This window comes from Schistocerca cancellata, chromosome 3 (assembly GCF_023864275.1).
Source record: "Schistocerca cancellata isolate TAMUIC-IGC-003103 chromosome 3, iqSchCanc2.1, whole genome shotgun sequence".
In the NCBI taxonomy this organism is placed as follows: domain Eukaryota; kingdom Metazoa; phylum Arthropoda; class Insecta; order Orthoptera; family Acrididae; genus Schistocerca; species Schistocerca cancellata.
In genome coordinates, this window is record NC_064628.1 from 386080791 (window position 1) to 386098374 (window position 17584).

Consider the following 17584-nt stretch of genomic DNA (forward strand, 5'->3'; position numbering starts at 1 on the left):
TGCATTATTGGTCAACGGGGATAATTGGCCCCCATTTTATCGATGGCAATCTAAATGGCGCAATGTATGCTGATTTCCTACGTAATGTTCTACCAATGTTACTACAAGATGTTTCACTGCATGACAGAATGACGATGTACAGGGTGTTTCAAAAATGACCGGTGTATTTGAAACGGCAATAAAAACTAAACGAGCAGCGATAGAAATACACCGTTCGTTGCAATATGCTTGGGGCAACAGTACATTTTCAGGCGGACAAACTTTCGAAATTACAGTAGTTACAATTTTCAACAACAGATGGCGCTGCAAGTGATGTGAAAGATATAGAAGACAACGCAGTCTGTGGGTGCGCCATTCTGTACGTCGTCTTTCTGCTGTAATCGTGTGCTGTTCACAACGTGCAAGTGTGCTGTAGACAACATGGTTTATTCCTTAGAACAGAGGATTTTTCTGGTGTTGGAATTCCACCGCCTAGAACACAGTGTTGTTGCAACAAGATGAAGTTTTCAACGGAGGTTTAATGTAACCAAAGGACCGAAAAGCGATACAATAAAGGATCTGTTTGAAAAATTTCAACGGACTGGGAACGTGACGGATGAACGTGCTGGAAAGGTAGGGCGACCGCGTACGGCAACCACAGAGGGCAACACGCAGCCAGTGCAGCAGGTGATCCAACAGCGGCCTCGGGTTTCCGTTCGCCGTGTTGCAGCTGCGGTCCAAATGACGCCAACGTCCACGTATCGTCTCATTCGCCAGAGTTTACACCTCTATCCATACAAAATTCAAACACGGCAACCCCTCAGCGCCGCTACCATTGCTGCACGAGAGACATTCGCTAACGATATAGTGCACAGGATTGATGACGGCGATATGCATGTGGGCAGCATTTGGTTTACCGACGAAGCTAATTTTTACCTGGACGGCTTCGTCAATAAACAGAACTGGCTCATATGGGGAACCGAAAAGCCCCATGTTGCAATCCCATCGTCCCTGCATCCTCAAAAAGTACTGGTCTGGGCCGCCATTTCTTCCAAAGGAATCATTGGCCCATTTTTCAGATCCGAAACGATTACTGCATCACGCTATCTGGACATTCTTCGTGAATTTGTGGCGGTACAAACTGCCTTAGACGACACTGCGAACACCTCGTGGTTTGTGCAGGATGGTGCCCGGCCACATCGCACGGCCGACGTCTTTAATTTCCTGAATGAATATTTCGATGATCGTGTGATTTCTTTGGGCTATCCGAAACATACAGGAGGCGGCGTGGATTGGCCTCCCTATTCGCCAGACATGAACCCCTGTGACTTCTTTCTGTGGGGACACTTGAAAGACCAGGTGTACCGCCAGAATCCGGAAACAATTGAACAGCTGAAGCAGCACATCTCATCTGCATGTGAAGCCATTCCGCCAGACACGTTGTCAGAGGTTTCGGGTAATTTCATTCAGAGACTACTCCATATTATTGCTACGCATGGTGGATATGTGGAAAATATCGTACTATAGAGTTTCCCAGACCGCAGCGCCATCTGTTGTTGAAAATTGTAACTACTGTTATTCCGAAAGTTTGCCTGCCTGAAAATGTACTGTTGTCCCAAGCATATTGCAACAAACGGTGTATTTCTATCGCTGCTCGTTTAGTTTTTATTGCCGTTTCAAATATACCGGTCATTTTTGAAACACCCTGTACTTCCAACACGATGGATGCCCGGCACATAGCTCGCGTGCGGTTGAATCAGTGTTGAATAGCATATTTCATGACAGGTGGGTTGGTCGTCGAAGCACCATACCATGGCCCGTTCACCGGATCTGACGTCCCCTGATTTCTTTCTATGGGGAAAGTTGAAGGATATTTGCTATCGTGATCCTTCGACAACGCCTGACAACATGCGTCAGCGCATTGTCAATGCATGTGCGAACATTACGGAAGGCGAACTACTCGCTGTGGAGAAGAATGTCGTTACACGTATTGCCAAATACATTGAAGTTGACGGACATCATTTTGAGCAACTATTGCATTAATGTGGCATTTACAGGTAATCACGCTGTAACAGCAATCGTTCTCAGAAATGATAAGTCCACAAAGGTACACGTATCACATTGGAACAACCGAAATAAAATGTTCAAACGTACCTAAGTTTTGGATTTTAATTTAAAAACCTACCTGTTACCAACTGTTCGTCTAAAATTGTTTGTGACTATTACAGCGCCATCTGTCACAAAGCGAAAACAGTGGTCCAACTAAAACATTCATATTTCTTTACGTCCTACGCGAATATGTAATAAAAACGGGGGTTCCAATTTTAAAAAAACGCAGTTGATATCCGTTTGACCTATGGCATCGCCATCTAGCGGGCCAACCATAGCGCCATCTGGTTTCCCCCTTCAAGCTAGACAAGTTTCGTTCTCTGTAGTTTTTTCGTTTGACGCTTATTTCGTGAGATATTTGGCCCGGTCACGATCAATGGACCACCCTGTAGAGGACCTGGCAGTAGGTGGCAGCATAATGCACCTAATACGAAAAACGTATGTTTTTGGGTGTGCCCGGATACTTTTGATCACATAGTGTACTTTAATAATGGCTGGATGATACGCGCACGAAGTATCAGAGGAAGGAATTTATTTAGGCGGCTGCATGCCCGAAATTATATGGATTATTCAGTACACCGCGATGTTGAAATTATTTATTTATTTATTTATTTATTTATTTTTTACCCTGAGAGGGCTTCATTCTGCTCCGAGGAGGTTATTACACCCTGCCTGGGAACCACTGTGCTATGAAGTGCAGGAGTGAGTGATATCAACAGAAAATTGCCGAGTAAAAATGTGTCGGTGTCGAGGTGGAAGTACTCGATACTCGTTCCGTGTGGCTGGCTGCAGCCGGCTGGCCGGTGTCAGTGGCCGCGCGCTCGCCTCCTCCCACGACACGAGACGGCGAGAGTCGCCGGAGCGGCGGTGGCGGCGGCGGCGGTGCCCACGCCCGGCCGGCCCGGCTGTGACGCGGCGTGACGTGGCGGCTGGCGTATCGCGTCACGGCGGGCGCGCACTGTGGAGAACGCCGAGCCACGGCGCTCCAGTTGGCCGCGCTTAGCCGCCGGAGTCTGCACGCCGGTCTGTGGGATGTCGCGCAAAGGGCGCAGCGGCAGGCGATGGCGATGGCCGCTGTCCACGGGCGTCACGGTGAGTAGTAGCCTGCAGCTAGAGGCCTCCGCTATAGCTCCGCTCCTGTCCGACAGCAACCGAGCACTCCGTGGGGCTTCGTTACATTGTTGGAGGGGGATCGCCCGCCCCCCGAGGCTGCCGCTGAGACGCGATCGCTGTAGTGCAGCAGCAGCGGTCGTACTTCGTTCCGCGTGTAACTCGCGACGCTGCGCTTCGCCGCTGCGAGGCCGGCACGCGGCTGACATTTCCGCTCCGAATCGCCAAGGCTGCGGCCGCCGACGCCGCTTAACGGCTCGCGCGCGCCTCCGTGTTCCAGCCGGCCTTTCTCTTCCGCTTCCACGCCGCCAGACATGCTCCTTTGTCACTGTTAAGCCGTCGATGTAAACGATCAAACTACCCGGTAAACATCACTAAAGTGTCAAATTATTTGGCTGCGCGTCTTTCTTCGACGTATCTGTCGGACATACACTGCGGAAACCCAGTATGCGATGAAACAATCCGTCAAACTTCACTACTTTGTCTTGTTATTGGTCGGTTTGATGTTCAGTTTCACGTATTTGCCAAACACACAACGTATAAATCCCTGTAAACGATCAAACTATCTGAGAAACTTCGCTAGTTTGTCAAATGTGTGGCTGCGCGTCTTTGTTTGATGTGTTTGTCGAACATACACTGCGAAAACCCTGTAGAGGAACAAAAGACCTTTCTAACATCATCAGTTTGACAAACCTTTTGGCAATCGCCTGCCTTGCTTGATGTGTTTGTCAAACGTAAACAGCCCAAACGTAAACGACTCATTAGCTGATCTTCATTAATCTATCAAATTATTTGGCAGTGAGTCGCTTTGTTTGACGTGTTTCTCGTACATACGCCTTGTCTATGCGTGTAAACGGTCACCTATGTGTCAAACTTCACTAGTTTGTAAAACTTTTTGCAGTCCCCTACTCAGTTTGATGTCTTTGCCGAAAGTGGCCTGTTTGACGTGTCTCAGAACAAAAGTTGGTTGACGGCAGCGCTGACAAGGTTTCTTACGTTCTATGCGTCGATGTTACGTTGCGCGTGTTTTGCGTTGAAGAGTTTTTTTTTAAGTTTGTCGTGAAGTTTCACAATTGTGGAAACTGCCAGTAGAAGAGTATATGGATAAAAACAAGAGCACTGACAATTACCAATATGCTACAGGTCTTGAGTCTTTTCCACAAATACTTTACACAGTTTTTGATGTTGAAAGCAACAATCATACAATAATTTTGGAATAAACACACCGCCATTTGACTGTATTGTTATTTATTTAACTATGACCCATGTTTCGGCTTTTTATGCCATGTTCAATTGATTAAGTTTATGTCATTAACATACATTTCAGAACATAAAGTTTGGCCATAAATTAAGAAAAATGCTTGCTCCCCACGAAATGGTAGATGTAAAATCGTCATCTTGTAAAAAGATCAGTAAATAATAGTGGGAACATGTGTTCATCTTTTATATACCAAAGTAAATCTGTTTTTATTAAATATGATGTGCTCTCACTATTACTTACTGATCTTTTTATAAGATGATGATTTTACATCTGGCATTTCGTGGGGAGCGAGTATTTTTCTTAATTTATAGCCAATTTTAAGCTTGATGTTCTGCAGTATATGTTAATGACACAAACTCAATCACTTCAAAATGGCATAAAAGCCGGAAACCTGGGTCGTCATTAAATAAGCAACAATATAGGGAAATGGTGGTGTGTTCATTTAAAAATTCATTATACAGGAAGACGTTAAGAAGAAAATCAATATACAAGATGCAGTGCAACGAAAAAAAAAAGAAAAACACTGATTGTTCCAAGGACGCTGTTTCTTGTCCGATGTTGTGTTATTTTCATGTGTATTTGTGTCTTATTTTCTATCATTCTGTGGTCCACTATCTTTTCTTCTTCATTGTACTCATTGTGTACGTGAAAGCAAGAAATGTTTTTTCAGCATTGACAGGCATTCCAACTATCGTCAAAATTATTTGTGGCAGTGTGACAGATGCTTCGAAAGTGAGACTACATTGACAGCCTTCGTCGGTTCGTCTCCATGATTGTTTGAATAACTCGTGGATATGAACCAGCAGATTTGACAAACAAGTCTGATCGCTACCAGAAGCGCTTAGAGCTGCAAGCTACCGCACAGGTCATTAAAGTTACAACAGAATGTAGCGACGTGCAATAGACGTCAAATGTTTGAGAGTTAAACTGTATGGATCGCTAAATAAATTTCTGTGCATTCCGCCGTTTCGGCTACTGACACTATTAGATATCAAAAAGCGTGCGAAACAATTCTTTTTCTTTAGATTTTCTGGCTTTCGAATTGTGCCTATTGAGCCACCTCAGTAGTTTAAATGCGATACGACACGGTATTGAAGGCTATTTTTTTGCCAGGTGCGACGATACGAGTCTAAGGACAATACAACACACAGTCCACGAGCGGAGAAAATTTCCACCCACCCGCAAAACAAGGTTCCGTGTCAATACGAAAACCCATGCCTAATTTCGATATCAACTAACTTGGGTCTTTATAAAAATAAAAAAGAAATTTATTTATCGATCCAGGCGATTTTATTCAGGAAACGTTCACAATGGTCGCGTACTGATACAGGAAATTTAATTTCTTTATTAACAAACGTCAAATTCGCTTGGAGAGCGCTAAAGGCTTCCACATGCTTACAATCAGCTTTCCAGCGGAACAGCACAAATTAGGTAGGAGTTGAGCCGTCAAACGCTGTACATAATTGAAGAATACGCACCTGATTCCTCATTGAAAAACACATTTGAGGGTTGACTTCTTGTAAGAAGATCATGCTACTTTCCTTGTAAGAAAGCAAAACATATACAACTATGTGTCACAGTTCGACTGTGTCAGGACCGTATCCTTTTGCGCCACAACTGCCAAGCGAATGTGGAACAGGCGGCTCCAGAACGGTCACCGTTCGATATCTCTACGACCTCTATCTCACATAACTAGCGCCAGAGAGGACGGCCATATCGTTCGTTCGACGGTGCAGTATCACACAGCTACGTCATATTCCCTTAGTGAGGAAATGGGCTTCCCATCAGACAGTGCAGTGGTGACTGGAGCACTGCGGGGTATCATCACATCAGCCACTCTTGCAGCTTCCTGTGATGCACGGGAAGACGGAGGCACATTGGCAGTTCTACGCCCAGCCACTGGACACAGGAGTGACACCACGTTCAACAAAATAACACAAGATCACATGTTTCCCTTGCTATCCTGACTTAACTCTACACTGAACCTGTTCCACTGTTGCCCTTGCCAACACTTTGTCCAGAACTCTCAAGGGCTGAAAACATCTGGTCGCACATTGCTGAGACACTGTTCTCCACCAGACATCAACAACTAAGATAGATAGACCCTGGCATAAAGTTGGAGCAGCATGCAGTGACGTATCTATACCTGCCATCGAGGCTGCGCTCGACTTATGCCCACCCAGCTTGGAGACATTGTTACTGCTAGATTTGGCAGCTGTGTGTGCTAAATTTTACTCCCTACTTACTCAGTCATGTGTTCTGCGTAATATTCTGTACATGCATAATAAATAATTTTCATCATCTGCTATAGTTTCTGCTATTACAATTTTAAAGGCCAATTGTGTAGTGTCTGCTAGGAATTGAAAAAGGTAAATAAAGCGAAATAATTTTAGGTGACTCCGTTCATTCAACTGTGGATTCATCGCTGGAAGCCGGAAGGTGCATCTTCTTTTTACCTGGCCTTCATCCGTATCTAAATAGGGCCTGCATGTCAATTTATCCATTTGGCTGTTAGTGGCAGAGGATGGCTAGATGCCTGTCGATAGATACGTCTACCTAGAACATATCTCTACAATCACACAGCTGTAAATATAGGCAATTTCTTTCGTGAGCATGACTAACCTGGACTCTAGAGCCACAAAAATTCATTGTTATATAAACACGGTGGTAAAGGAGTGGTGTACTCTCTTCTATAGGACAACAATCATGGTGTTACACACCGATCGCCAAGTAGACTAAATCTGTTTTGAATATCAAGCAACCTCTTAAACGTGTGTGCAAATTACATTGCCCAATGCCTTTAGTTATTCGGGAAAGATTTTGTACAAATTATATATTCATTCTAATGGAGAGAAAACATTGTTTTATTGAATATAACGTCAGATATGCCTTTTGTAAAACTGTTGACACGCCACATACAGACTGATTCACATGTCCCTACCGAACCGTTTCATGCAACCTGCAAAGCCTTAAAAAAAGAAAACATGTACAACATTTTCATAATCTATCGTTCGCTCTGCGCAAACTATTAGTCCTACAGAAAAAGAATTAACAGGACCTTTTTGTAGGAAATTTTCTGTAGATGAATATTTTACCCGGATAATTTCGCTGGAGACCACCGTTTTCGAGATATTCCAGAAAAACATGTTTAAAGATCACTTTTGTACGTTTCCATTGAATAATTCGAAAACTACGGCCTCTATCGAAAACAAATCCCAGTACAAAATTCAACTACATTAAATTTTCTAGAAAATTGTCTTGTTCGTTTCTCCTGTAGGATTAATAGTTTGCACATACAAAAATCTTGAAGTTGTTGTAGATTGCATAAGACCCATAGGTAGGGACAGCTGAATCAGTCCGTATATGTGGGCCTTAAATTGTCTTGCGAATCAACGATGTTCACAGAAGGCAGTATGTAGATTGGTCTTTGCAGTCCTGTTACCTTTGATTTCGTAAGGCTCATGGCAGGACGGTTTCCATGAAAAGGTCTGAGAGCTGGGTTCTCAGGATGGGGCAGGATAAGGTTACGATTGTGGACGGGGCCGTAATCAGTTACTCTCGGTTGCACAAGGAATACGTAAACTCTATTTAAAGAACTTAAAATTTTAAAACAATCTCTTTAAAGAAAATACAGTTGACTGTATGAAGCTGAAAGCCTCTTCACAGAGAAAATAAAACAATTCCACAATTTTGGAGCCAAAGGCCGCCAACAATACCTCAAACAACAAACGGCTGAAGGCCTGAATTAGAAGTCAGGAAAACAATTACAAATAGCACCTTTGAAATAAATACCTTGGCTTTAAAACAAGTTTGCTTAAAAAAAAACTTACTGTAACACGGCTGAAGACCTTATCACGAAAGAAGTGAAATTATTGCTCGGCTGAAAGCCACATCAACAATAATCAGAAAATTTCAAATATCCTCGAAACAAACATCACAATCTAAGGTATCAGGACAAGTGGTTCTCAGCAAGTGTTCCAAGGGTCGGCCTGGAAAGGTAACTCAAACGTAAGGTAAGTTGAGACAGGCAGCCAAGAGTTGTACTCACGTAACAGGATGGCAACTCAAACAAAGGGCAGCTTAAGCGCCGACCGACCGACTAACCATGCGCCTAACGTCCAATCACCGGTACAACGACGGAATATTTTTTGGCAAGGGCGAAGAGACGGACAGCATATGTCTTGAGAAAATAACAAGAACCGAAGGAAACACTATAACCAAGGTAGACGTACAATACAAGAGGCTGTCGAACTACATACAGTGTCGGACAGCATCAATACGATGAGGGAAGGTACACTGCCGGAAAAGTACGCTAACCTCCAGGGCAGGTAACTGGGGCGTTAGCGGCCACAAGGCAGAAAATACCGCTGGTTGCACTTCACTAGTAAGAATAACACTAAATTCGATGATGAATAACACATAGAGAAAGACGGCTACAATATTTCCCGCCTCAAAGCACTGCACTCGTTGCTGCCAGGCTCAGCGGCCCTGGGTGCAACAACCCGCCGCCCAAAGGCGAGATCTCAGAATAGTCGAGGCAGCATTAGCAGTTACCTCTTCACTCAACTTAAACGTCTAGGGTTCGGTGTGCAACGAAGTCGTCGCTCTCGCAGCTAGCCCTCCTCTATCCGGCAGTGGCAGCACACCGCCAGCGGCCCCGGTTTGCCCCCGCGCTGCACGGACCTGCTCGCTGCTTTGCCCCAACCGAACTGATGTCCGTTCGCAACTCCTCAAGAAATCCAGTACGCAAACAGCATTAAAGTAACTGATCATTCAAAACAAAATATACACACGGATCCAGGAAAACAATTCCACCAACAACTCACCCTACTAAAACCAGTCACACTGAAACAACACAGACAAATTGCAAGTCGCTACAAACACAGAGAAGCCAGAAGCGGGAGGAAGACCAAATGCACGTCGTCCGCTGCGACGACCGACCGAACGACCAAACAACGGTCGTCCCCACTCAAATCCGGCACAGGAAAGATCCCAGTATAAGTCGTCGACTGACATTGCCATAGGGGCACATCGACGGGCGGACACACACAAACAGGTGAAAATTGCACTGCACAGATATCACGGTCCATTCAACTAAAACTCGCTGAATCCGGTCCTTGACGTGGTCGTGCACTTTCGCGACCACATGCTTCCGTCGGGCAGTGCATGTGTGTCGCCAGCGGTCGGGCGAGTACTGGCTGTTTGGACCTCACTGCTGCTCTGTCCCAACTCCCTGCTCCAGACAGCGCGACCCGGAAATACTAGCGGTAGCTCGAAATATAGTACCACAGCACTCGTATTGATGAGCGCTGCTGCTGCCACACATGGGCAGGCAAGCCAGAAACTTAGTGGCGTCAGTAAACCGAATAAGAAACGAGATGCCATAACGGGCCGCGAACGGCTCAAGGTCACTATCCTTACCCCAGTTGTGAATGTGCTCTGTCCCTAACGACCTTGTCGTCGACATCCTGTTGAAAGGGAAAACTAAATTTTACAACGTTTAAGGCATGTCATTAGCAGACAAAGAAATGGAAACAGGGCGCCAAATCAACAAATCTACATCTACATCTACATATACATGATTACTCTGCAATTCACGTTTAAGTGCTTGGCAGAGGGTTCATCAAACCACAATCATACATATCTCTCTACCATTCCACTCCCGAACAGCGCGCGGGAGAAACGAGCACCTAAGCCTTTCTGTTCGAGCTCTGATTTCTCTTATTTTATTTTGATGATCATTTCTGCCTACGTAGGTTGGGCTCAACAAAATATTTTCGCATTCGGAAGAGAAAGTTGGTGACTGAAATTTCGTAAAAAGATCTCGCCCCGACGACAAACGTCTTTGCTTTAATGACTTCCATCCAAACTCGCGTATCATATCTGCCACACTCTCTCCACTAATACGTGATAATACAAAACGAGCTGTCCTTTTTTGCACCCTTTCGATGTCCTCCGTCATTCCCACCTTGTAAGGATCCCACACCGCGCAGCAATATTCTAACAGAGGACGAACGAGTGTAGTGTAAGCTGTCTCTTTAGTGGACTTGTTGCATCTTCTAAGTTTCCTGCCAATGAAACGCAACCTTTGACTCGCCTTCCCCACAATATTATCTATGTGGTCTTTCCAACTGAAGTTGTTCGTAATTTTAACACCCAGGTACTTATTTGAATTGACAGCCTTGAGAATTGTACTATTTATCGAGTAATGGAATTCCAACGGATTTCTTTTGGAACTCATGTGGATCACCTCACACTTTCCGTTATTTAGCGTCAACTGCCACCTGCCACACCATACAGCAATCTTTTCTAAATCACTTTGGAACTGATACTGGTCTTCGGATGACCTTACTAGACGGTAAATTACAGCGAACAACCTAAGAGAACTGCTCAGATTGTCACCCAGATCATTTATATAGATCAGGGACAGAGGTCCCAGGACGCTTCCCTGGGGAACACCTGATATCACTTCAGTTTTACTCGATGATTTGCCGTCTATTACTACGAACTGCGACCTTCCTGACAGGAAATCAGGAATCCAGTCGCACAACTGAGACGATACCCAATAGGCCCTCAGCTTGATTAGGAGTCGCTTGTGAGGAACGGTGTCAAAAGCTTTCCGGAAATCTAGAAACACCACAACAATAAAAAAACTCGATGTGGTGATATATTAAATATGGTGCCTCACAAGATTCAATACTTGGTCCACTCTTGTTCTTGACCAACATAAATTATTTCCAGATATATTGAAGGACTCTTCAAAAACTGTGATGTTTGTTGTTTTCCTGTGGCTGTCAGTACATGTAGTGAAACCAAATATCACACTACCTTGATGTCGGGATGGTCTAGAGAGTGCGTCCATAAGATCACACTATTTTAAAAAGGTAATTTGTTTGTAACACAAGACAGACGTAAGCAGTACTGAATGATAGCTTGAGGAGCGAAGTGTAAAGTAGCTATTAGCGTTGTCTACAGCAGACACCATTACGGAACCGGTTTATATGTGGTGTTGAGTGTATAAACGCAGATATTTCTATTGATGACTGACAGCAGTGTACTGAACAGTATTACACCAATACTTGCTTCATTTGCAGACTAAACATTATAACTATTACGAGTAGTACGTTTTTAGGTTCGTTAGTACTTCCAAGTACGCTTGGCACTAGCCATCCATTAATGTTAGTTTTCCCCCAGACAATAAGGCAGTCGTGAAACTTGAACGTGTGGACGCAAAAGGGATTGTCCATACTGACATGCATAGTCCGCTTAGTGGTGCACTTATGACCGTGCGGAAAACATTTGGTAGTAAATTATATGATGAGTTTGCGATAAAACTGATAGATGCAGAGAAAACAAAGACTAACTCACTCAAGTGGGTACTTATAAAGGCAACAACTGTAGCAATACCTTAACCTGTACACCTAACACCCTGTATAAGAAGTAGTGGTAACACCGTCAGCCATGTCCCTGTATGTATTCATTTAAGTGCGATCGGTTTCAGTAGTCCAGTCAGCTGTCATCGGTCCCTCTGTTGGCAAATAGTGATCCTATAACCAAATGTGAACACTGCCATGAAAGCTGTATAAAAAGCACTCCCTGGTAGTAGTTAGCTGATGGGTTGTATTGGTCACATTACGCATGAGCAGTTCTGTGAAAGCCACTTTTCCCGCTGTTATTTCATAGTATACAGTTGGTTGTAGTACCACTGTTTGCTGCTAGAGGGTCTTGATGACGGTGGAGTGGCCAACCGAAACCAGTCGCATTCAAATGAATACATACAGACACAAGGCTGGCGGTGTTATCACTACTTCTAATATGTCGATTAGCTGTTGTCCCACTATCTGCCAGAGGTTGAGGATAGATGTACGACAACTGAAGAAGTTAATTTCCAAGCAAGATACGTCTGAAATGAGATAAAAAGATGAATGGGGGAAAGAGATCAAATGAAATGTAATTCATCTTCAAGGAACCACTGGAAGGCGCTAGTCTCTCATATTAAAATACTCAGAAAATACAGTGTGACAATTAATTAATGACCAGATTTATATGTAGTGTACTTTATTTGTGCTAAATTTTTACTAAACTGATGTGGTACGTAGTATGATACATGAAAAATACAGGAGAACGGCAAACGTTACCTATTTCTTTGAAAATTACAGATCTTAGACATCATCCGCTGAATCGTGCGCATTCCTGACTACGAACTAACACTACCTTCATATATTTTGCAAGCGTTAAATTTGATATCAATTAATTTCATTTCTTGTGGCTGGTCCAACATCCACTAAGTTGTCATTTATTGTCATGGACTTTATACTTTAAATAAGCCCATGAAGAAAGTGTTGAGTAACTATGCCTGGGGAATGGAGAGGCTATTCAATGTCACCAAACGTCGACATGACTGGAAAATAAGTGTTGCAATAATTTCCTTCTCTGAATCCTTGTGCGACCGTAATTATCGCCACTAAGAGTTCCAGATTCACCATTTTCTTTTTCTTTTTTTTAAAAAAAAAGAAAAAGTAAGTGTCCGTAGCCCCTGATATTGATACTGTGTAAAAGGCGCTCGTAACTCTCACACGGGTTTTGTCCAGCCGATAACCTCACATTCCTTTTACTCGCGTAACCACATAAATTGAGGTGAGCTTCATCATTCATTATGAGCCTCTCTCCAAAATTCTGAATGACTTCGTTATTCCCATCTTGCTGCATAAGTCAGTTGGTTTCAGCTTGCGGAGTACCTGAAGTTTAGAAGGAAATCTGACCTTTCCTCAGGACGTTGAGCACTATATTTCTGCTACCTCCAATTTCTTCTGACAACCTTCTTGCACATTCCTCGGAGCTAGCTGTGATCGTACTTCTCATCTTTTAAACATAATCTTCAGTGCGTACCGATCCATGCCTATCCGTATTTTTAGGACCAATTACTCTGCCACTGTTGATATAAGATTCAATGTATCGCAGAATCGGTTTGCGAGAAGGACATGCGCGCCCACTAAACGTAGCGCGATACCTTCCTTCAGCTGCGATAACTGAGTAATTGCTGGCAGAACAAAATTCCATTGTTGCTACTCGCTATTGTGTACTCTACCATTCCATGTTGCACCACTAAGTTTCACAAATGTTAGTCTCTATCTTCACCCAAAAAAGGAAGTTGGAAAAGTTAGTACCACACAACTATACAAATTAGTAGTTCAAAAGCGCCTATTCCATTGAGAATACAATACAGCCGTTATTCTGTAGCTCGCACGCATGTGGAAGACATACGTTGTGGAAATACATTCCTCATGATGGTGGGTCACTAAAACCATAATATAATGAAAAGTTCAACGCCGTCAAGACGTATGGATACAACGCTGCTAGCGGTCTATGGAGCGTCGGAGTAAAGCGTTATGGCGTGATGACTCACGGCAGAGAATGCGGTGGCCCACATGTGGCAGTCTGTGTGTGTGTGTGTGTGTGTGTGTGTGTGTGTGTGTGTGTGTGTGTCACGGATGCTTGCCATGTGATCGCTTATTTACTCGAGTGCGTTATGACCGCAGCGCGATCCGAAGATGGTGCAGCACTCTTATCCTCGTCTTCGCTCGGACCACACACCGCAACAAATGTACAGGGAGACGATTAATAAACTATATGAAATAAAATCGTAATAACCTCTGATTGGTTTTCGTTAGGATGTTCAAATGGCACTGTCGGCCGCCAGCCATGATGGGATGACGTTTGGCTTGTGGGACGGTCGTCAGCGCCCGTACAAAGTCACAATTTTTACACAGTCCAATTTTTACACAATCCAATCGGGCCACTGTCACGAATGATGATGATGATGATAATGAAATGATGAGGACAACACAAGCACCCAGTCCCCAGGCAAAGAAAATCCCCAACCTGGCCGTCAATCGAACCCAGCACCCCGTGATCCAGAAGCAGCAACGCTAACCACTAGACCACGAGCTGCGGGCTGCATGATGGAAATTAGTATGGTTTGGTTTAGCAATGATGTCCACTTTCATTTGGATGGGTTCGTCGATAAGCAAAACTGGCACATTTGGGGGAATGAGAATCCGCATTTCGCGATCGACAAGTCTCTTCGCCCTCAACCGGTGACTGTGGTGTGCAATATTCAGTTACGGGATAATCGGTGCGATATTCCTTGATGGCACGGTGTCTACCGAACGGTACGTGAAGGTCTTGGAAGATGATTTCATCCCCGTTATCCAAGTAACGTGATTTCAACAAGATGTGGTTCATGCCAAGACGGAGCACGCCCTCATCGAAGCAGGAGAGTGCTTCATGTCCTGGAGCATCACTTCTCATTCTGGCTCTGTGGTACCCAGACGCCACTGGCTTGGGCCTCGATTTGCCGCCATATTCTCCGGATCTGAACGCATGCGACTGCCTTTCGTGCGACTACATTTAAAGACAAGATGTACATCAATAACCCCAAAACCTTCGCTCAGCTGAAAACAGCTATTCAGGAGGTCATCGACAGCACCGATGTTCCGACACTTAAACGGGTCGTGCAGAATTTCGCTATTCGTCTACGCCAGATCACCGCCAATGGTGGCAGGCATATCGAACATGTCATAACTTAAATCCAAATATCTGTAGAGACGTGTACATGTTGAATGAAGTATGCGCACTCCGTAATTTGTAACTAACTTACGTTTTTTCATGTATTTCAATAATCATCATCCTGTATGTAATACGGTATTTGAGAAAACATGAGTCAAGCTTTTGAGGAGTTATGGAATACGTTACTGCTTGCATATTATAGCACTTTTGGAGAACGGAACTTTACTCTGTACAACTTAACGTGAATCACGGGCAGATCAATAACGTGAATCAAAGCTTTCACCGTTCATATTTGAAATCAAGAGAGTCGTAAACATAGGCGCTAATGTTGATCCAATTTCCCTGAACTTGCGGGACACATTCGATAAACTTACGCAGCGGAATGAAACAGTATGCACACTTCACGTGGTCAACATGCCGACATGCTGGATAGTTTTCAAAGTGTCGACATAGCAGAAACCCAATATCAAAATTTTGCCGAGAAGGGCTCTTCCACACCGTTAGTTATCATTATTATTATTACTATTATTATTTTTATTGTTATTATGAGTATTACTATTATTATCAATTTTATTCCGTTGGCATTTAGCAGCTGTTTATCCAATTAAAAGGTAAATGACGTAAAGTACAGAACATAAACTGAAGTCGTAATATGAGAATAACAAGGGGATTTTCTAGCCTACTATTGATTGACATATGTGTAATGTACTCACTAAGAGGTTTGGTTACTTAATAAAACGATGAAAATGAAGTCCCATGCTTCTTGACAGAGCGTAGGGGGACGATGCGGGAGACCCGCACCGCCGTACTTGGCATGGTCCTAATGGCGGTGGTTTGCCGTTGCCTTCCTCCGACGGTATGGGGATGAATGATGATGAAGACGATAGACGAAAAATATGATAATGTTAACCGTTATCAATGGTGCTGTAGCACAAATATAAGTGCACAAATACACGTTTAACAAAGGTGGTTAAAATTTTACAGGATAATTTGACGCAGATACTTGTTCTAAAGAAGACACTAAAATGACGAAAGCCATGCGATACCTCCTAATTCCGTGTCGGTTCTCCTTTCATCCGGCGTAGTGCTGCAACTCGACGTGGAGTGGACTCAACAAGTCGTTGGAACTCCACTTCAGAAATACCGGCAAGCGACTTTCAAGTATAACATCTGACCTGTACGGGAATATGCATCTTGGATGTAGGAATACAGGTCGAGGACGCATGGTTGACGACATATGGAAGTTTGGGTCTGGCTGTGCGTAAGTCGTGCACGGGTTGCCAAATGATAAGGCGACCGCTCGCGATAAGCGGGGAATCTGGTTTCAAGTCCCTGCCCGGCACAAATTTTCAATATCGTCATTCCATTCTACAACCGATGGTTTTCCTTAATCGCAATTGCGAATACATTTAATACACTTCAGAATTACTGAGCCATGCTGCCTCTATAGCCGTCCAGAATTGCGAAAGTGTTGCCGGTGTAGGATTTTGTGCATGAAATGACCTCCCATAAACGTCAGATTGTCTCCTTTCCGGGCGACCTGGGTTGCCAAATCATTCGCGCGAATTCTCTAGAACGTTCTTCAAACCAATCGCGAACAATTGTGGCCCAGTGGCATGGCGGATTGTCACCCAAAATATTCAGTCGTTGGTTGGGAACATCGAGCCCATGGATGGCTGCAAATGGTCACCAAGTAGCCGAACGTAACCATTACCAACAAGTGACACAGTCCATATAAACACAGCCCACAATATTATGGAGCCATCTCCAGCTTGCACATTACCCTGCTATCAGCTTAGGTCCATGACTCTGTGAGGTCTGTGCCATAGTCGAAACCTACAATAAGCTCCTGCCAACTGAAATCGGCACTCATCCGACCAGGCCATGGTTTTCCAGTCGTCCAGCGTCCAACCGATATAGTCAAGAGCCTAGGAGAGGCGCTGCAAGCTATGTCGTGCTGTTAGCAAAGGCACTCGCGTCGGTCGTCTGCTGTCATACCCCATTAACGCCACGCGTTCCTAACGGATACGTTCGTCGTACGTCCCACACGGATTTTGGTTGTTATTTCAAGCATTGTTGCTTGTCTCTTAGCACTGACAAATCTACAGAACGCCGCTGCTCTAGGTCGTTATGAGAATGTCATCGGCAACTGTGTTGTACGTGGTGACAGATAATGCCTGAAATTTGGTATTCTCGGCACTATCTTCACACTGTGTAGCTCGAAATATTGAATTTTCTAACTATTTCTGAAATGGGATGTCCCATGCGTCTAGCTCCAACTGTCATTCTATTTTCAAAGTCTATTACCTCCCATCGTGCGGCCATAAACAAGTCAGAAACCTATTCGCATGTATCACCTGCATACAAATGACAATTCCGCCAAATGAAAGGAAACACGATCAACATAGGTACAGACTTTCAATGTCTAAATTGAAAAAAACAGTACATACAACATGAAACTATCCACTTTGTTTTAATCGCTTGATTTGAAGTCCACATTTCCACTCTGATGACGAATATGAGAAGAACGTATACCACCACAACAACTTATATTTT

The 17584-nt window shown here is 44.0% G+C and overlaps 1 protein-coding gene across 1 annotated transcript in view; it reads left to right on the forward strand.

Moving 5' to 3' along the window:
- Window positions 1-3072: 3072 nt before the first annotated feature.
- Window positions 3073-17584, forward strand: part of LOC126175094 (proton-coupled amino acid transporter-like protein pathetic) — a 426893-nt gene continuing 412381 nt past the window's right edge. Inside the window, exon 1 of the mRNA XM_049921635.1 lies at window positions 3073-3180. Coding sequence (XP_049777592.1) covers window positions 3121-3180 — 60 coding nt within the window. The 5' untranslated portion in view covers window positions 3073-3120. The remainder of the gene's footprint in view (window positions 3181-17584) is intronic.